At 38.6% G+C, this 22,781-nt stretch overlaps 1 protein-coding gene across 1 annotated transcript in view; it reads right to left on the bottom strand.

Annotated features, from left to right (window-relative positions):
- The window catches only part of DCAF5 (DDB1 and CUL4 associated factor 5), a 64,182-nt gene that overhangs the window by 29,161 nt on the left and 12,240 nt on the right, over positions 1-22,781 (bottom strand). The window contains exon 5 of the mRNA XM_010007677.1: positions 5,812-6,025. Coding sequence (XP_010005979.1) covers positions 5,812-6,025 — 214 coding nt within the window. The remainder of the gene's footprint in view (positions 1-5,811; positions 6,026-22,781) is intronic.

The raw sequence follows: 22,781 nt of genomic DNA, 5'->3' as shown, positions 1-22,781 counted from the left end.
CAGCAGCTGGAACACTAACATCGCATACAAATCACAAATCAATCAATGTTTCTTCTCATTTATCTATTTCAACTGGCTTCCATATGGGTCAGGTGGATGCCAGTACAGCCCCAAGTGAAGTATAGAACCTCCCCTCTCAATCATCTGTTCAGGATATTAACCTCTTGTTGCTGTCTCTCAATGACAATGCCTAAAGACAGAAGAGACATAACTGGGAAAATAATTTCTGAAATGTGTTCTGGAAAACTTATGGTTAAGAAAATAATTTACCTGCAAGAAAGGATACCTATATGCTCATTTATCTTCTGCTTTGTAATATTTCTGGGGCAGAAATGTATCTTTTGAGCAATATTTATCAAATTTTAAAAGTAATCCACAACTAGGGCATACAGCCCTGTGCTATTAAGAAATCCATTTGCTTTGAAAACAGCTGTTCTTTCTCATACTACCTAGGGCAGCAGCTTGCAACCTCTACTACTTGAGACTTTTTCAGGAAGGCTGAAACTGGCACAAAAAAAAGAGCTTAAATGTTTTCCATTTTAGACTGAGAATCAAGTAGGTACAACTAAAGGCTTCTTACAAGAGAAACTTTGTTCCTCAGTAAGAAGCATGCCTACCTCGTGAACTGGAAAAAGAAAAGCTGTGACACAGCAGACTGGAGAAACACAAATTGCTCCTAGTACATAAAATTCAAAGCCAAAACTTTGTATTCCCACTCCCTAAATCCCTAATCTTATAAGCAGCCAGCTCTGTGTGGGGCAGTTTTAAATGCTTACAGAAGCATCATCAGGAACAATCCATCAACATTTTTACAGCTGCCTTTTTGCCATGCAGAAAGGCCATAACAATAATTTTAATCATGAACAAAAGCAACTTAGAAACCCTTATTGCAGATTTCAGTGGCAGGGAAAATATTCCTATTACATTCCAAAGAAAGCAACAAGTTTATCTGAGCGTATGAGGGGACTCTTCTGTACACAGCTGAAACTGCATGTACCCCAACTGCTCTCTTTTGTTTTCTCCAGCCATCTGTTATTTACATTTTCCAAATACACTTAAATCAAATATTCCATTAGTCAAAATCCTGCATAACTCAGCGTGACTTTTTCAGTATCTAGACAAGGCCTAATTTTTAACAGCTCAACAAGAAACACTGTTCATGAAGCACTCATTGGGTGTTACCTTTAGCAGTGCATTCCACCTCACTCTCCCTTTCCTTCCCACTCACCAGTCTGGCAAGGGATGCTACTAAACTGCAGATCTACTGTGATGCACCTCTGAAGAACATGAAGCCTATAAACATCACATCAGTCTCTTGAGACAGGGTTCCACTCCACCAGAATTTAGCTTCAGTAGGGGTCCCTTTGGGCTCACATTTCACTGTGCATAGATCTAAAAACCTCCCCTATGGGCTTACAAAATGCAGAAGAGAAGGTAGACAAGAAATGGAGCAGGTGGGATTCCCCAAGGAACAGGGAAAAGGTGATCAAAATAAGAAGGGCTAAAGAAAATTTGCAACCCCTTCTATCAAGACCCTAGCTCTGAAAAATGTGTTTTCAGTATAACCCTCCCATGTTAATTACCAACAGTTGTAGGAAAGAAGCAACTAAATAATTCCAGAGCCAGATAAATTACTCATGTAAGTATTTTATATGTTTGCAATGTTATCTATCTGGCTGGGATTTAAACTGCCATTTAAAGTCAAAACGAAAATGCAACCTCACCAGTAATTCTTGGAAGAAGCCAATTTAAAACACAGCAAGACATTGATTTTCTTTTTATCCAAGCACAACAACATATTTGCACTCCCAAGTGCTTTTCATATATTACAGAACACTGACTGCAGGCAGCTACTGTTCTTTAAGAATTCTTCTATGCACAGGAAACTCACAATATCTTCGTTACAAAAAATATTGCCCTGTATTTCCTGAGATAAATGGCCTTTGAGTTAGAAGAACACAGAAGTAAAGTTCTATTTCTTTAAGAAGGCAACACACAACCATATAAGACCCCTAGCACCTATACAGCTAATCCTGTTCTTTGAATGGTTACATTAATGTAGTAATTCTGTCCTGTTAGAAACTAAGTTATCCCTAACCAGGACTATTTAGCACACAGGCTTCAACTTTTGAAGGCTGTAACTTTATAGGGAGTTGGAGCAGTCTGCAGTACTGTGAGTGGTGCATTCCTGAAACTCTCCTATACCAGTGTAATGTTAACAGAAAAGGCTGAGTGGTGATGTAATGTCTGAGGGCATGCCAGAGTCAAGACACTTTTTGTTTGATTCACAGGGTACAAGTTATTTCTCCCCACCCCTATCCTTTTGTGCTTGTATTTACTATTGTGCTTGTATTTACTATTTGCTGCTTTTTAAATTAGGTTCACAAGGACTAAGACAATAATCACTTTAGAGGAAAACAACAGTTTGCAAGGACACAAAAAGAAACAAAGCTGTTCATCTTCCAAGATTGCTGTCACTTAGCTTGTGCTACAACCCAGGCACTCAAAATACCTGCAACAACTCAAAACCATCTAAGCACTTCAGAATGTGTTATTTTAAACATAATAATGATAAAGATAATAATTATAATAACGACCATGATTTGGGTTAACAGGTGAATCTTTCTGAGCTTTAATTCTTAAGGCATTAATGTTATTTTATTCCTTGACAAGAGGTCTCAATCTACTTGCATCCCAGATACTCCACTACTCCAGACCACTGCACACCTACTGGTGGCAGTATCTCTCCTCTAGAGTGCAAAGTCAGGAGTTCTGGATTCAAGTCCTGTTGAGTACTTGTCACACTCTATGGGCACTAAAGTGACAATACTGAGAAAAGATTAGTATACAGACCCTAACTGCCATCAGCTGACAAACCAATAAAACTCTTTCCAAACTAGGAGTCTGTGTTTCATTTGTGTAAAGAAATTGTAATAATTTAACACACATAGTTTGTCAAAGTAAGCATAAAACAACTGATTATTATGGGAACTTAAGTATTTAATTTTTTAAATTTCTCTCAAAGAGAGGTCCTAAACTATGTACTTGCAGCTCAGAATCTGTTAATTTTTGCCATACTAGAATCCCACAGCTCCATATGGAACATAGAGTTATTTTCCTTCTCTGTAGATTTTCACCATGTTACAGCAAACTAAGAGACTAACAGTTGTGGGTTATTCAACGGGAAAACTTCCTGTGAGTAAACCTTTTTTCATGTACAAACTTCACACATAGACTAGCAAAGGTTGCAGTTCTGTGAGAGCAGAGTCTCACAGCACAGAATGGCCATGACTCCATCTCTCACCCAGACTCTGATCCCTTCCTTATATTGTACTCAAATGCTTGCCAGCACACTCCAAGTGTCTATATAAGTCATTAACCTAGGAAAAAGAAGAAAATACTTCTGCCAGGTTAGGAAGCTGCATCAGTGAAAGGTCTTGCATCACCTCTGCTGGGTAAGATAGGTCTCCCCCTTTCAGCAGTTCATTTTTTTTTCCACTGCAACTGCATTCTAGTCACTGATGAGTTAAGGATATCCCCTTCTTGTTAGTGTTAAAATAGAGGATCAAAATGCAACTTGAGGAGAGGAACTGACTGTGCAGACAACACAATTTTTGAACACGGGAAAGTCACATTTTTAAATTACTAGGCTCTGTGTGAAGTACTAAAACTTAACTATTAAAGATAGTTCAAAAGAGAAAAAAAGACTGACCCTTCAGTTTAATAAAGATGAAAAGAAAACCTGAAGATAGAGAAAATAGGAGTGCAATGAGAGAAAACTGCTAGAGGCCTTCCTGCCACAACTGCCACTCATGATTTGAACACAACTTGCTTATCCTTAGATCCCTTTAAATGAGCCTTAGCCCACACTAAGTTTTGATCCTACAAGAGAACACAAGCAAGGAATTCTATGAAGCTCACTCTGCATGGATCTCAAATGGAAGACATTCTTTATTAAGGCAAAGGACAGCAATATTAAATGATGCAGGGGTCTGGAACCAGATTAAATTTGAAACAGATTTCTTTGGTGAGTTCAGATTCATGGGAGGAGCCTTGTATGCATTATTTCATACCCACAAAATTCACCAAAAAGCAAAAGCATGCTAGTTGTATAGAAGGGCAAAACTCAAAAAGCATTGTAATTTTTTATTCATCTCAGGTATCTTAAAATAGGTTCCAACTCCAGCCTTCTTTTCTAGATACACCTGGAATTGGAATTGCATTCTCTGTAAAAGGCAGTCCCTAAAGACTATCTATAGTGTTAACAATCTTAGCTGAATTTGAGCATTACTGGACAGTTTTAGACATACAGAGCTGGACCACCCTGGCATTTTCTGCAACTTCATTATATTTTTTCCTTCCAGCTAGAAGATGGGTACAAGCAAGTACTTAAATGTCATATGCCACATCTCTCTAATATTCCATCTTCATCTTTCCTTTTAGCTTCTTACAGCATTAATATGGGGATATAAATGTATTTTGCTCTGATTTCCAACTTGGTAGTTGCATTATATGCTGCTACTTACCTGAACAGAAAATCCATCAAGCCAAAAGAATATCAGGCTTTTTAAAAATGCAGGCTTCTGAACTACTACATCAACCTGACACAGAACAGCCACATTCTTTCCATTAAAATAACCCCACATCCATAAGAAAACGACTTAGAGAGCAAAACAAGAAGACACTAAAGCTTTTATCTAGATCTTCAGTAACAGATGACAAGCTAAACTATATGTCAGAGTGTACACAGGTCTGCTCTGAATTCCAGAGGAGAAAAGAATGTCATCTTTAGGCTGACTAAATAATGGATCACAAAACATCAGAAATTTTCTTCTTAAACAATACGTGTGCATGCCCATTCTTTATAGTAAGCCACATGTTTTAAGATGTTTTAATTATTGCATTTTCATACTCCTTCAGCCAAAAACTATGTAAAACTCAAACACTGCTCAAGTTCAGTGATATAAATGTATTTCCTACTCACAATCTGCAAGAAGCTCAACTCTGCCTCCTGCAGCAGCAGCATCAATACAACTAGTGACCAAATTCTAACTCTGGAAATTTTACTCATGACAGCAAATAAATTTTCAAATTTTAGTTCTGTACTATCATGGCTTGAATAAAAAGTGTTTTTTTTTCCTTAAGCAGCATTAATGGTTACTAAATACAGGTGTCCAAAGACAATATCCAGCTCCAGAACCATAAAAACTGCTGTTAGTCACTTAATGGGTGACATATTTCTTTGTCATTAGCAGTAGGGACAAAGTCCTGCCCTCAGTGAAGCAATGAACTATTCCAGCCTAGTTTCCATCCTCACCATCACCACTTACAGAATACTGAACCATAAAGACCTATAATCTGAACCAGTAGAATAGTATTAAAGGAGAAACATTACAACTTGAAGTAAGAATGAGTAACTATAAACCCACAGTATTTATGTTTTGTGGGATTGCCTCTACTGCAGTCAGTAGCAATTCTGAAATTAAAGGAAGATGCTTCCTTATCCAGATAATATTGTTTACTCCTAAGACTAAAGTCATATTAATTGAACCTAAAAAGCTTACAAATATTTTTCTTGTGACTATCACCTTCTAACTATTACATCACATCCAACATGAGGTAGAATTTATCTCTGCTTTGATACATGCTTTCATCTCTCACAGGCTACATTGCAAAACAGTTCTGAAGTAAGCCTGCACATGTCCTGACTCCTGTTCTATCTCGTGAATCAGAAAAAAAACAACTTACAGAGCTGTTTTCAAACATTCATGGAAACTCTGGAGACTCGGGACAGCATTGCTTTCTTATTACCTGATCACGATCACCTGCAAAACAGCAGCTTTTCATGGTACACGAGTTGAAGTACCCTTGGTTGTCAAACTGGAAGACAGGCAAGCGGCAGTGGATGTCATAGAGGACTGGGGGAAGGCGACGCCGCAGAGCCAGCAGCTGGGTCCCATTGCTGTTGAACCGGACGCTCATGGCACTCTGAAGGGAGAGATTCCCACCATACCGGAGCAGTGAGCTGAGAAAAGACAGAGGAAACAAGTGAGATGGGCCACACATAAGAACTGAACTAGTTAAAAGACAGAACTCTTATTTTTGACCTGAGCAATTTCAAACAAACAAGCTCAGTAAGCTGTAATCTAATTTAGATTCTGCTTCAAAGTATCAGTTCCTGAACAAACATGATTGAAAACCTGAATAACAAACTATCAAAATGCTAAGACAATAAGGTCTTCAGAAGAATTAAGACTGCAAGTAGTTTTGTTAATAACAACTACATTTCCTGCACAGGAGCAAAGTCTCAGAGTAGGCTGTTCTTGTACTTCTGGGATGACTGCATTTGAGACTGACCCTACCAGCCTTCAGCTCTTTTTGTTCAGCTGGTGCCTGAATCCAGCAAGCCCAAACTTTTTTTTCCTCTGCTCTGGCACTGGATGGCACTTTCTCCAATTATAGATACTCCGACCATTATCTCACTTCTGTTTTATTTACATTTCTACAGGGCATCAAAGGATGTTTGAACTCTACAATCAGTTGCAGCTGTTGTAAATAAAGAGCCATCTTATTAAAAAGTTATTGTAAGAAATCCTAAAATAAGTCACTTAGCTAATCTCAAACTTGCTTAAATATAAAAATATTGCTAAGTAGGCAAGACCATTGTTACCACATGTTACCACACTACACTATTATCTAAAACTCTCACATGGTTGAATTAGCTAGCTTCCTTGTCCCATATAAGGCTGCACGACCAGAGCTGGAGTATTTGTCTCAGTCTTTATCGACACACATATGATAAAAAACAAGGGTCACAAGTTTCCAGGCTCTGTCTCTAAACCAGTAACAGAATATGGAATTTGTTCCACCCATGAACCTAAAGATAATCAAAGCATACCTGAAATTCAACTTGCATTGTATGGGCTGTTGTTTTTTTTTTCAAAGCCTTAATTCAAAGCCTGTACTTGAAATGATCGTGTGTATGGAATGGGAAACAGAGAAGGAAGACACCCCTTTTCTGTTTAGTGATCACTGAAACCTCCTTAAGCAGTAACAGAAATCAACCTTTTGTTAACAGGTTTTGAGTAATCCCCATCAAATCTTGGTATGAGCTGTGACTTTTATGCACCTTCTAGACCAGACAAGGCATGCCAGCACACAACCGGCAGATTCTAGAGGGAAGTTCACAAGCAGCTTTTAACGCGTTATACTTTCTGATGTAGCCCTCTGCCCCTGCATTTGTGAAAAATGAGTCACTCCACATGGATGGGAAGCCACATTCCACACAGGCTGAAGCATGCATCATTACATGAGATACTGTAAAGGTAAAAAACTATTGTTCCTAAGCCAGAGTTTAACAGAACCAAAAACAAAATACAAGACTCCACATAATGACTGCACTAGAAATACACTGCACTCACACATGAACACTTTGTGAACAGAACAGGCAATACCAGGGTGCCACAAAGGAACCAGAAATTACATTTTCAAAGCCAACTAGAATGAGCTTCAAGCTGGGCACCAAAACTTCTGAACAGCTGTATCAGCATGAAGAGTCCTGCTCTCTCATTTGTGGGCATTCTCCTCCTCCTACAAAGCCACTGAGCTTCTCTTAATAGTATTTATGGTTTTTAATAAAAATACAAGAAAATTTATTACTAGAAACTGCAACCTTAGAGACAGGGATTTAGAATCCACCTCAACAGCCCTAGTATCTGTTCATCAACACCAAAAAGCATTCAGCAAGCTGAAAATGCAATCAGGCATTAGAAAAAAAAAAAGCACACCAAAAAAATATCCCAAAACATTCCCAACTTTCCCCCTCCTCCTCTCCTGATAGGTTTGTGTAAGCCAGAATTTCTTTCTATGGAAGTTTCCACTTACTGCTAACTTCAGCAAATGCAGTTAGAAGAGACTTAACTGAAAATTACTAGAAAGAAAATTATTTCTGTCCTTGCTCAAATCAAAACCCAACCAAAATTCTAATCAAAATAACATGCACAAGAAATAAACCCAAACTTTTTTGGCTATGAAAGGCAAATTTTTCTACAAAAATATTCATGTTCTCCACCATGGATAAGAACACTGCAACACACAACCAGATTTAATGTCAAAGTGTACCACCACTGTACTGAGACTGAGCCTCTCTCCTCATTACCAGTCCTCCTCAACCTAAACCACAACCTGGAATTCTCTCATGCCTACAAGTAAGCAAGCCTACCAGATGCCCCATCCTTTCAACTCTTCAAGCAGTGTTTCCATAGTTACTATTATTATGCCCTGCCTGAAATTTTTTGAAAATATATTTTATAGTAATAGTAGTGTAATATTAATCTAGCTTCCATTCTACTTACAGATGTTTTCATTAAGCTTCTATAGCAAAGATAGCAAATAAAACACCCCTTGAATTCTGTATCGTGCTTCAGTAACTTTAGTGTAACAAAGCTCTAAAAGAATATTTTACTTCAGAAATTAAATGAAGCAAGAAAAACTAGAACTTCAGAAATTATGATCAGATAAACAAAGAAGTCTAGAACAAAGTAGCTGACCAGTTAAGATCCCCCAAAAGATCCACAGCTTTGCCTATCACAAACTCTCACCCTGCACAATTCAGTCACACCTGTAATGGATATACAGTTTGTGCTGCAGTTCCTTGAACATTTGGCTCAAAGGAAAAAGAATACAAACAAACCCAAACCAAACAAAACCCCAAAACCTAAATCCCACACTAATAAAAGAGGTAGTGGGCTAAGTTTGACTGACAGAGAAAGAAATGCTAAAACAGCCATTTTCCATTCATATAAAGAGCAACATGCTGATGACCTTCCCCACTTGCCTCAATTCTGTCCCAAAAAATCAGACTCTATAGGTTCCAAGTGTAGGATGCTGCTGAACTAATCACAATGCAATGGTTTTTTGTCTTCACCACCCTGATGTGTCCTGCTCACTTCCTCTCTGCCTCTTTGAAGGACTGGTTGAACTAAGTGCAGTGTTTTCCATTAATAAGCTATGAAAAGAGGTAGGGATGAAGAGAGATGAGCTGACACTAAAAACCCCCAAACATCCATTTCCTGACCCAAACAGAGAAGAAATATTTGCTCTCTCTCTACTCCTACAAGAGAATGTCTGAGAGATATGGTCAGAAATATGATGGGGGAAAGTGGAAGGTATGGAGGGAGTGCAGCTCACGGCTCTATCTTGGTGGAAAAGCTAGGAACCTGGCTCACAAACAATGGACATAAAGGATTTGAGGAAACTCTCTTCCACTGAACTCCTACTGCAGGCAGTACACATGGTAGCACTGAGGAACCCCAAGACTTCAGTATTTCCCATTATAAAATTTAGTTGATTATAGAACCATGCTGGCTTTAGGAAAAACAAACCAGAAATTGCCTGATAAGTCTTCTACAGCATTCCATCTCAATCAAGAGTTGCAGGAAAAAAAGCAGTCATCTATCTCCAACAAAGAAGCTGGGGGAAGTTACGTTATATTTTAGAGGAATAAACTAGTACTAATACACATCAGTACTAAAGATGATGTCTGAATCAAGTAGCTCTAAAAAACTTCTAATCAATCAGAACCAAATCTTTTGCTCACTTCCTTTTTTTTTGGAGCGGGGAGGGAACATGAAGGGCTGTGTTTAAGCATGTTCAATGTTCAAATTACTATCTCCACTTTACCAGTTGCATGATAGTTCTGTTCTGTAGCTTTAGTCAGTGCTACTTTTGGATTTTTCACACAGGATTATGTGGGGCACTGTAGATATGCTTGGACACGTTGCTCATGTTAGAACTGCCACTTCTGCCTGCTCGTTTAGTGCATGCTCCAGCAAGGGAATTCCAGAGGCAACACCTTCTTGCAGTTTCTAAAAAGCCTACTGATGCATCAAACTAACACACTCTGCTTAAAGATACACGACAGCTAGAGAGAAATCTGAAAATAATCCTAAAGGGGCATCTCTGAACAAGATGGATGCCTTTTCTGCCAGAAGCATTATCTTTCAGAATCCAGACCCAGACTACTCTGCGATTTAGCCCATTTCCAAATTTGGCTCACCCAGGCAGCCATGGAATGTTGATGCTGCCTACCAGTTCTGGAAGCAATATAGAGACACATACACTTCTGAGTTTTCAAAAAAAGTGATCTTGTACTACTAAGAGAAATATTTACTGCACAGACGGAGCATTACAATCCAAACACACATGCTGGAGCTAGAGGAGAGCTGAGGAGGGCAAGAATGGACAGTTATGTGCAATACAGTCATTTCCGTAGCTGGATATGCTCCACACAGGCAGCACTCAAGTGTTAACTAAATACCAGCTCAGCCAAACAATGGAAGGCTTTCAATCCAAGAGTAGCACCACTAATGTAAATAAATCCATTTCTACTGGCAGCTAGTGGGGTGAGGGAAGCAGTCTCACTGCAGTCTCACTGCACGCAGAATTTTCAGAAAAAGTCTGTACCTGAAGCAAGCATTTCCATCTCCTCTACTCTCTCTTTTTTGAAACAAAGAAGTTGTTTCACCCTTTTCTGAAAAGCTGTCTGCCTGAGCAGTAACATAAGCTTAACCCAGGCCATTCAAAAGTTAGTTTGGCAACAGACACTGGCCATTAAAACTGAGAGAAGATTAGTGTCTTGGTAGAAATAAAAGCAGCATACATGAGAGCATTAAATAGAACCATTAAATAAAACCCTTGAATAGCTTCTCTTGATAAGCTGCAAAATCGGACAACAATCTGCAGTACAGACACTGTCCTTGGGAAATTATTGTCATATAAGAGGGAGAAGGAAGGAAGGAAGGAAGGGAGAAAGTCTTGATATCATAAACAGCAGTGTGTGAAACTAACTTAATGAAAGAATGACCTTAAAAGGAAAAAATGAATTGAATGCTCGTAACTAATACACACCATTACATACAACTGTGTTTGTCAGCATTTCTGTAACCACAAAATTGAGGAACTTCTAACTGTGCAAAAAGAACTGGAATTAAACTTGGCAAACAGAATCTTGGCCTGCAAAACTGTAGAAAGGTTTGGGGTTTTATTTGGAAGAAAGTTATTTTGTGTGTAAAAACATACACAATTCTTATTTTGCCTGAAGGAAACACTTAGAAAGAGCCAAAACTGACGACAGAAACCAAGCACAACATCAATTAAGATGCATACTTTTTTTTTTTTTTAGATTACAAGTGTCAGAAATCTCTAAGCAATTTCTTTGAAAAACAGCAAAGTCAAGCCAAAGTATAGGGAGTTTTTCTGTACATATTCAGAAGTGTTAACAAATGTGAGGAAGTCAGCATCTTAAGATTAAAAAGGTACACATGCCAGTCAGGTTTTTATTATTTCTCAGTAACCTGCTCTTTTTTCTAAATTCTGCCATCATCTTTACAAAAACTCTCTTCAAGAACTACATCCCTCAGAATCCTTAACAAGTTGGTTTGGACTTTAAATAATAACCAAATAAAATAAAGGCTGTATATTGTCAGCAAAACTAAACACTTTTGTTTTCCTTCAAAAAGAACATACAAGTAAAATCAACTGTAGCCAGCAAGGAAAAAATGGAAAAGTAGGAAACTTAGAGTGAAGATTCTGCATGTTCAAGAACGTGTCATTCCTTCTTTTTACTGTCAGGGTCAGGAACATGAAAATTAGTACAAAACTGAATCCCCCATGATTAATAAACTTTCACACATGACAAGCTCTGAGGTGAACAGAAGCTACACCTTTCCTGCCAAGTCAGAAAGGTGATAATATGTATTTTTTTTTCTTCATAAGAGAGAATCTTATCTGATAACTGACTTTAGAATCCGGAGCCTTAAAAATGTAAAACATCACAAGATTTATACACCCAGAGCAGCCTGATCTCACAACAGGAAACACTTGTGTGGTTTGGCCCTTATGATCTAATTGAATCACTGAACACTAATATTGCTTCACCAGTGATCACAGGCGATGCTCCAGAAATCATTGTTCATTCACAAGAAAAAAATTACAAAATTTCAGTATTTAGAGGAAGATTACAAGAGCAGAGGCATAAAGTATGCTGAATTCTCCTCCTCAACTGTTTTACTTTTATCCTTTTAAAGATTTAAGGCTTACCTCTGCCATTACAGTGATTAAAACAATAGCAAATAACAACAAACCTATTTGTTTCCATTCATCACATCCTCCCCCAGCTCTATCCAAGGTTTGTATTGGTCTTATCACAGACCTGTTCCCAAACATTATCACTGTCCTCAGCTTGCCTTCAGTACAAATTTGAGAGTCAGCAGGAAAAAGAGTGTCCTACTCTCACTCTGCTTGAATCACCCAGGTGTTACTGCAACTTAAGTAATAAATGAGATCTAGTAGACAGTAAAATAGTTTTGCAGGAGAAAAAACATCTAGCCAGATTAAAAGAAAGTAGAGAATACAAATAAAGAGCAACTGTGCAGCAGGCACAAGCAAAGCTAGTTAAATCACTGGATTATTTTCATTCTTTTCTAATCCCTAAATTCTAGTCAGTGTCCATTATTCAGCCTGTTCAGAAATGAAGGATGGAGTATAGACTGTGAGAGAGAACACTGCTCAGCTCAACCCAGCAAAACACAAAGGCGTAGGTTTCACCAGATAACCAGTGAATATGTAAATGGAGCCAGACATGGCATGGGAAGATGACCTTTAGGCCCAAACAAAGGAACTGTAGCTGTTTCCAAAACCAAGCACACACCGGTCAGTATAACACAAAGAACACAGATACCAGAGAAGGCTACCTGAATCTGAGTGTAAAAGTTGGTAATTCCTCCTGAAGAGCAAATCCATTTTCACACCTTGGTGTCTATGCAAAAGCAGTCATACATATTGCAGTCCTTACAAAGCCTTTTTTCCTACACATATTTCTGTGCTGCGATTCTTGCACTGCATTAGGTAAGCTGAGTAACATCAGCCACAGATTTTTTCTGTCATTCAGTAACAGATACAGCCACCCCTCCCCTTTTCTCTAGCAAAGCTGCATGATTTTTTAATTTACCAAAGCTAGAAAAGTTGAAATTAAAGAAAAGAGCAGCAACAAGAAAGTAGGCCTTTCTTTTGGCATGATATAGATTCTTTTTCACTGATATAAACTAGGGGTTGACCTGCTAGAAAGCAGTTCCATGGAAAAGGACCTTGGGGTCCTGGTGGACAAGTTATCCATGGGACAGCAATGGGCCCTTGTGGCCAAGAGAACTAATAGTATCTTGGGATGTATTAAGAACAGTGTGGCCAGCAGGTCAAGGGAGGTTCTCCTCCCCCTCTGCCCTCATAAGACCACATCTGGGACCAGCAGTTCTGGGAAGGACAGTTCAAGAGGGACAGGGATTTGCTGGAAAGAGTCCAACGGTGAGCTACGAGGATGATTAAGGGACTGGAACATCTGTCATATGAGGGAAGGCTGAGAGACCTAGGGATGTTTAGTCTTGAGAAGGGAAGACTAACTGGAGACTTTATTAATGTCTACAAATACCTGAAGTGTGGATGTCACGAATGGGCCAATCTCTTTTCAGTGGTGCCCTGTGACAGGACAAGGGGAATCGGCACCAAGTTGCAACAGAGAAAGTTCCACCTCAACAAGAGGAAAAACTTCTTTACTGGGAGGGTGACAGAGAACTGGAACAGGCTGCTAAAAGAGGTTGTGGAGTCTTCTTCTCTGGAGACTTTCAAGACCCAGTTCCAGGTAGACATTCAAGAGCCTATCTTCTCTCAGCAAAGGGGTTGTGCTTGATGATCTTCAGAGGACCCTTCCAACCCCTATGATTCTATGAAAAGTGGTGAGATCAAAGATGCTCTGCAGAAGCACTGTCCAGTCTTCAATCAGTAAGCTTCTGCCTCTAACAGGTACAAGATTAATAAAAATTATCATGTAAAGCTAACTCAATGCAACTGCACACACAACTTTGGTCTCATCAAATTTGGTTCCACCACATTTTCCCATGGACTGATGTTTAAAAGACTTACTCCCTCGTTTTAAAATAGGGGTGAACTGATATCTCAGATGTGCTCCCAGTAAATGCCCTAAGAGGATGTCTCCCTTGTATCCAGTCACCAACATTTTAAATTTATTTTTTTAAAGGAAAAAATGGTATCTCTTTTCATTCCTCATTTAATTGCCTCCTCACTGAAATGAAGTGATTAGGGCAAGGTTTATATGATCACAGACCTATTTCTTTAAGAAAGCAGGCTACAAAACCCCATTAAATCAGAGCTTCTTTTGAACAACAGATCACTATTTTACACTTTTAAAATTTGCATTGCCAAGACAATACTTTGCACTTCAAATTCTTGCTTTAAAAAGACCTGTATGATAGAGAATTTCAAAGCTAACAAAAAGATTCAGCTTCATAAGGCTTTTGAAGCAGGCAAAATTCCCATTTCTTGATACAGGAAAAACTGAGGGCAAGAGAGGACAATCAACAGACCTACTCAACACTGTGAAACAAAACCAGGTTTTCTGACTTCTTGTTTACTGCATAAAGCTTCTTAGAAACTTAAAAATTATAAACGTGAATACCACCGTTGCTTCTAGGAACACACTGGATGCACTAGCTCAAAGTGCCTGGCCAGAGCCAAACCAGGGCTAGTGTGGGGATGTCAATAGGTGTGAAAAAGTTTGATCCTAAAATTAAAAAAAACCCCATACATATGATGGAGGGCTAACTATCTGCAATGTGTCATTTTAAATGGATAGTGCTTTTTTAACTAATAAAGGTTTGAGAAAACTACTAAACCAAGACTGAACAGAAGAACAGCCCTATCTGAAAATAACAAAAACTTAAAAGCTGAACTATTAACAATACACATTTTTATTATACAATTTGAACTTCAGTACTCCCAAGACACAGTTTTGTGTGTGATCAACAAATTTGGGGAGGCAAGCAGAAGGTAAAAACATTTTCATTTGGTCATTCAAAAAAATTTCAATGATCTTCAGTTTGCACATCAGTGAACTAACCTGAATACACTCCACTACAGGAAGGATATCAGCCTTAACATAGCAAAAGATAAGCTTAACCCTCTATCCCAGGGGAGGGTCAGAAGATCAGGCATAAAAAGCAGGACTGCAACTGTGATGAAAAACCTGCACATCTAAAGCAGAAGCTAAGTGAGATATGGTCCTTAATATGGTACTGTTCTAGTTAATTCAGCAGTAAGGACAAGACATACAAGTGGCAACAGACTACAGTAACTGCTTTGCACACTTGCATAGCAGACAGTATTTGGCAGACTTGCACACTTGCTTAAGTATTTCTAGGCTACCTAGTACTTGAAGCTCACACCAGCAACAGAAAAGATAACTTCCTTCAGAGCAAAAAATACCAAGCAATAAATCCACCAATTTACATCTTTTGCAACTTTAGCACAGCATTTCTGTCTTTAAAAGGGAAACAGAAAAGAAAATAAGAAGAAAACAAGCATCAACTGGCTTAAAGTGACAACCACATAAAAGAAGTCCATATGCAGAAAAGTGCTCTTCCCAGCAGAAATGCCACCTAAACCATCAGCACAACTAAAGCCTTAAGGATTACCACCACCTCTCTCTGCTCAAAGTCAAAACAGCTTATCTGTAAGTCCTCCTCTTTTCTTCAGAGGCCCCCTAATAAAAAGGCAGAGAATACTACCTTAGATGTTACTACCAAATTACTACTTTGCAGTTACTAAGTAGTAACTAGAGTAACTTAGATTATTACCAAAATCACTTGATTTTGGCTAAACCTTTGGCAAGCAGTTCGGAGATTTATTTATGGTTACAATGAGGAAAACAAAGCAAAAAAAAAATAAATCCCAAACCCACCCCCCACCCAGACGCCATTACCATTCAAAAGTTCTTTAAACACTCCAAGATTTCCAGAAAATAATAGTTCAATCCCTATGAACTTAAGCAACAATCAGCTCACTTCCTATGGCATTAAAAGAAACTTCATAAGAAATAATAAAAAACAAATAGCGGGGGAAAAAAATAAATCTAAGTTTAGATTCTGTGTTATTTGGGGCAAATATTTCAAGTGGAACCCAGTCAGGAGAGCTTCAAATTCTAGGCTGAGACACAAAGATCAGTTGAACTGACTCAGTAGCAGAGAAGCAAAACAGATGAAGATGGTCATGTGCGGGATGGGTTGCATTTTCTCAAGTGCAAGAATGGACAAATGGTCATTTAAACTACTTGAGGTGATGCTCTTGACCCATACTGGTGAGTACCTAAATAGCACTTTAATTTAGGTAGGTTACAGTATAACAAATTTTATTACTCTAAACAACATAAAGTTAGTCAAAATTCACAACACATGGTTCAACTGGGAAGGCCAATAAATTAACTGGTAAGCTTGAGAATGAAAAAGTGATTGCCAAGATGCACAGTTTCCCACCCTCCTTAATACAGCACTCTGCCCAAAGCAAGACTGACAAAGGTCTCCAAACAGAAGCATGGAGCACGCTTCTATTGCTCTGAAATAATTTAAACAGGCAGCTGTCAATTCAACTACATAGACAACTCATCCACCTCCATCTCCAGGGGTTTTGGAAATCCCAAAGCACAGGCATAAGAAGTAATTAGAATCACAAGCTTCTTTCATTTACATACAGGGTCAAAATGCAAAATATCCGAATACTATTCCTGCCATCCCACTCCTGTAGACATCATGGAAGATCATATAAAAAACCTATAGAAAAAAAACCCATTTACAACAAAAGATGCTACTTTGAGAAAATTCTTGATCCACTAGTTTTAGCCTCCGAAGAGCTCTAAACTTCATTAAACTCATTGTTAGAAGCAAACCCTGTGGTTATCCCCAAGATTAATAACCCCTGCAACACAACCATCAACAATATTGGATCCCACACTTGCACTTCCAGAAGCTCAGTATTTCAGCCAACATAACAGATGTCCTTGGTAACACAGATAGAACTAGGCAACAGCTATTTTTTAGAGTGAGCTCAGGAAGGTAAGCTAAAAAGGATAAAACCCAGCACATTCATTTCTCAGAAGGTAACTGCTGCCTCTGTTCTTTTCATATGCTTTTTAAGGATCAAATACCCTGACGGTATGAGCCTGGAAACTAAAACTGGCAACTGTTGGAGACCTAAATCTACGGACTTGGACTCAGTTATGATGCTGGGTTTATGACCTTAGAATACCTTCTGCATCACCACAAGGGTTTTCTAGAGTCCTCTCTGTGCAACAGGCTATAAATATCACCTGTGGTACAGACAGACCTGCAAATACTCAAAATCTCCCTTTCCTCCCTTTTCCTTACACTCCCACCTATCAACAAAAAAATCCCCAACAAAATAAACCATGCCTCTATTCAGAGGTAATACTTACACTTCTCTTATAAAGACGTTCTATCTGACACGCAAGTAAGTAAACTGAAGAACCATTCTTAAATTGCCTGTACTTCTGGCAGCTACCACTTCTATGTTAAAAACAACACAGGACTTATGAGCCTGAAACCTAGCTTTTCCTACATGTCAGCATGTCAGTCTAACATAAACCAACTGTAAACATCCTTAGATTATTGTGAATACAGAGATATTCCATATCTCTTGGTACAAAGAAGTCATGTAAGTACATACAGTGTTTTCCTCTTGCCACCAGACACCATTACATGATGCAGAAAGATGAAGGTCAGAAACAAAATTCATCAGGTCTTAAAAAAGCTGTGAATTGAAAACAAGTGAAAGCATACAGCAAAGCAAACAGGAGCCAAGAAATAGATTTTCAGAAGTACTGAGTACCTATCAATGACCTCATCAATGTTTACAAATATGTAAGGGGTGAGTGTCAGGGGGACGGAGTTAGGCTTTCTCGGTGATGACCAGTGATAGGACAAGGGGTAATGGGTGTAAATTGGAGCACAGGAGGTTCAAGGTGAATATCCGAAAAAAATTTTTTACTGTAAGAGTGACAGAGCACTGGAACAGACTGCCCAGGGAGGTTGTGGAGTCTCCCTCACTGGAGACATTCAAAACCCACCTGGATGAGTTCCTGTGTGATGTACTCTAGGTGACCCTGCTCTGGCAGGGGGGGTGGACTAGATGATCTCTCGAGGTCCCTTCCAACCCCTAAGATTCTCTGATTCTATGATTTCCAACAGATTTGGACCAGAAGCTATGCAGTCTGTATGTTGTTTTAAGAGTACAATGCTGCAAGTTGAACACCTGGTAATTAGCACTTGGCAGGAAAAGCTCTGTTCAAGACAAAGACTTTTGAGAATACACTGTCAGTTGGAGACCAACAGCACAGTACAGCTACATCCTTCAAAGTACTCCACACATTGGCAAGATCAACATACCCCAACATGAACAGCCCTTCCTCAAGATCCCCTGGAATCTAATTAAATTACTACAAGGAAGAATTTTCAATCTCTACATTTTATTTACTATTTAACAAGCTAATCAGTAGGTGATTTACCAATATCTAACAACAGGTATTCCTCATTCTCAGCTTGGGAGTTCACTTCTTCTGAATCCTCACTGCAGGAGGCAAATTTGATATTATTTTGAAGTCTAATAAGAGAGACTTCTTAACTGGTGTTTTTTGAGACTCAAATTTTCATTTAATGTGAGTTTAAAATGTTTGCTTAAAAAGACTCTGAATTGCAGTTACTCCTCAGCCAAGAAAAATAAATCAAAATTGAGATGTTCCTATTTGGGTTTGTCTGTAAAGCTTTGATAGAAAACACTGAAATTGATACTCCTTTAACTTGGGGCTTATTATGATTTGCATTATCAAGTTAGCTTTTAAAATATGCCATAAGGTTTACAGTCACCAATTGATACCATGCTTGTCCTCGTGGTCAAGGGTTCTACTCATCGTTGGAGTTTTGAGAACATTGACTTACACACAGACAGCACAGGCACCCTGAACTTTTAGAAGAATCTTAAAGAGGTCTATGGCAGATCAACAATTTTACCTCACACATAGGTTGACTCCAGTACTTGAGTTCTGGGGACAAGAGTGTTTCCAGAACTCAATGCTCAAGACTGATGTCCTGGAACGCTATGCTGTTCTGCTGAAACAAAAATGTCAAGTGCCAAGCAGAAACACTCTCTGCATACAGTTTATTCTCATGAAACTAGCAACCTTGGAAGGTAAATAATCCTTAACTTTAATTCCATTTCTCCTCTTCTACTTTGTAAAAAGCCACCAGGAATGCTTGTAACGAACATGCTGATGAGACAAAAATAGGGAAGGTTAGTGTAGCAAAAGAAAAGGAAGCAAGTAAAACAGTAATGCCATAGACAGCTGAAAGTAAGAATTCACTATTACTCAAATGAGGAAGGGTCTTGCTTCCTTCTTATTTTCTGTTCTCAACCTTACAGGCCTCCCTGCCTCTTCTCTGTCAGGTATGTTAGTCACTGGGCCCTCCCTGAAACCAGTTAAACTTGCTGGGCAATACGAAAGCTACAAAGTTTTCCCAGGTTAGTTTTCTAACTTCTGAGCATGATGAGTTGGCTCAGCAAACCAGGTCAATGACAGAATTAGTGCAATGGACATTGCAGGAATGAGGGCCTGGGAATTTGTAGATCCACAAAAATGCTTTGAGATACACATTTCTGATACTGATCCAAGACTTCACCCTAGACACAGACACACAAACAGATCCCTCTGTGTAAAAAGCAAGGGCTCAACACTCCCATCATAAGCAGAAAACACTTCTGCAAGCAGCCATTTTGTAATAAGAAAACCACTTTAAAAGTATATGATGGTTGTTAATATAACAGGCCAATAATTGTTTTGATCTCAGAAACTTCCAAGTTAGTTGATGTAAGTGGGACATGAGGGAACATAGGAAAAGAAAGAATTAAAGGGGAAAATTTATTGGGGGAAAAAACCACAAACTTTTTATTTCAGTAAAAAGGATATGGGCATGAGGCTGTGTAAAAAAGGGGAAGAAAGGAGAACTGGAGTGCCTAAAAATAGCTGGAGTTACTAAGCTGTTGCTTGCAATATATATATGTGTACTGACTTATTGAGTTGCCTCCAGTAATTCTGTTACAATACATATTTGCAATACATGTATTATTGCAAACAGTTTAAGACACTGGCCTTTTTTGCTTCTCTTAACAGACACAGATTCCAGTCCCCATCTAGTGGTGTGAGTGCCTTACAACAGCCTCACTAATCAAGACCACATGTAAGCTTCTCAACGCACTGTTTTTTAAAAAGAAACAATACAATTGGTTCTACTTTGACGTCCACCTGAAAGAATAGCAATACTCATACATTCTCAAATTAGAAACGTAAGATTTCTAGAACCACTAGTCAACCTGTGAACTTATATGAGTTCTATTTCAACAATGCTTCATATGCTATTTTCGAGGAGCCAGCCCCACCACATTCATATCCTATTAGTATACTGAGGGAGAAGGGTGGTATCTCATTTAACTGCTGAATTAAATCTGAGACAGAGGAGATACCAAGCTGTGAATGAACTTTGAGAAAAAGCAAAATGAATTCAGCTCTGTATCCTGACTCAGTCAGCAAGACTAATCAAATTACAACTATTTGAAGTGAGCTAAACTTTTCACAATTCAGAGCTGTGCAACTGTCTTGAAATTTCCCCAGGCATGCCAAGAAATTCTGGCTTTTCAATTACCTACTTCACTGTAGCAGCAAAGCATAAAGCACTTCCAGCTTCCCATCAGCAAGTTAACCACTTTCACAGTATATGAATAAAATCCACTCATAATCAGGACTTCTTTTCTAACCCTAAAAATATTTAACTTTTAATTTGTAGAGGTATTTAGTGTTGCCTGACTAAAGAAGCAGACAAAACCAGCTTTTCTGGCTAGAGTAATGTAATAGCAAATTAGAAGACAAATTCTCCTATAACTCAGTTGAAGAAGAGCCGTGTATTTTGGAGAAAAATACTCCCTTGTATAATTCTCATTTTCTAGATAAATGAGTAGATGCAGCTCATTTGTTTCTGATAGGCAGTGGAATCCGTATTTGAATTCTTTAGCCTACTAGGATATCACCACTCCATCTGGTATTTTGAAAATGCAGAGATATTAGTTTAAAACTGCAGTTAGCCATAGTACTCTGACTTCCATACAAGTTTAGAAGTTGACAGCAAATTGCCCCTGTTCTGACAGTGCACCATCAAGCTGAAAAAAGTTAAAGAAAAACTATAATATACCTCAACCTGAGGAGCCTCTCCTGATTAAAACCAGAAATTCAGCATTAAGCCTGATCCCCTTCAAATGAGTAAAGGCCAGGTGAATCTCATGGCTTATCAAACCTCACCTCTTCCAGAGTATTACCACACCAGTTCTGATGGCCATAGCACATGTTATGTGACGGTATATTGCCAGCTAAATGCCACAAACAGCTAGTCTTTGGAATTCCAGACTTGTTAACATTTGCTTTCTGGATTTTGCAGGGGAGCTGCAGAAGCAATCCCCAGAACAGTGACTAGTTACGAAGCAAACCAAGTAGTGGCTGTGTCAGTTTAACTCTGCTTCCATCTGAGAACTGACAGAGAACAGGACGATAGCTGGGGTAAATGAGTTTACGTAAAGTGTTACATTAGCAGCAAATTATTAACTATTTGTAACCATTTCACCTTTCCTGTATTGGAGGAGTGCTGCAGTCCTACTTAGCCCACTGGAAGAAACTATTTTGGCAATACATAACATCTAGAAGCATCTACACTTCTTTCCTTTCCTTCTACCTATTCAACCCCTCATCAAAATCCCATTACCAGACATCATGACAGAACAGGTAAAGTTTACCTGCTGTAGTAATTCCTGCTAGTACCACAGGTGGAATGATAGGACTGAAAAACTCCCACAATGCCCACAGTGTTAAGAAGGATTACATCAAAACTGAATGAGGAATTTCCCTTGACAACTTCAGAGAATATAATGAAGTCCCTCACAGTGAACATACTGTGCTATTGGACAATGCCAGTGAGTTAGTATTTCCACATTGTATCCTCCCAAAGGCTCTATTCCTTCATTCTTCCTACACCTCAGATAGCCATCACATTTTCTTGGATACTGATGGCAGTATAAAAGAGAGCTACAAAGCTGTGCAGAAGCACGGACTTCCACCATTAGCAGACTTTTATCTGACAATGAGAAAAGCAGATGATGCAGTAGCCCTTCTTTGCTGTGTTGGTGTTCTGGCACCCAAGTTACACAGGCAGCTTCCTCTTTATCCCTAGATTTACAGAGAACTTCAGGGCTGTTTAACCCATTAAGTCTATAAAATTAATCAGCCAAAATCGTTTTGACACACTTCTTACCTGAAACTACACTTGATTAGTAGTAAGAATATGGAAAATGTACACATAATAACTTCAGTTCTATGTAAAGTCTATTACAAGTTCTTGCAGCATTATGTGGATTACTTCATCCTTAGCAAAAAACTTTTTTTTTTTTTTTTCTTTCTGATAATTAAGGTCACAGTGTATTTTCCCCAGAAGAGACTGTGGAAAACTAAAACCCCAAAATGAAATTGTGGCTTCTACTATTTCAGGGAAGTGACAATTATATCTTAACTGACCTACAAATTAATATTTTTTTCCCCTCATAAGACAAAGCTAATTGGCCCCAAATACATTAAAAATCAAGATTGGTATTTCAAGACCAGCAAACTGGATCTGAAGAGACCAGTGGGAGTCTTGGCTCATGCAAAATGAGTGTGAGACCAGAGAGCTTTACAACAGGAAGTCAACTTTGCTCATATTAGTTCACAAGGAAAAAATAGGCATTAACTGAAGATAAAATAACAGAAAACTTACAGGAAAATACCCAAGAAA

This window comes from Chaetura pelagica, unplaced genomic scaffold (assembly GCF_000747805.2).
Source record: "Chaetura pelagica isolate M959 unplaced genomic scaffold, ChaPel_1.0 scaffold70, whole genome shotgun sequence".
In the NCBI taxonomy this organism is placed as follows: Eukaryota; Metazoa; Chordata; class Aves; order Apodiformes; family Apodidae; genus Chaetura; species Chaetura pelagica.
This window is presented reverse-complemented; position numbering and strand designations above follow the sequence as displayed.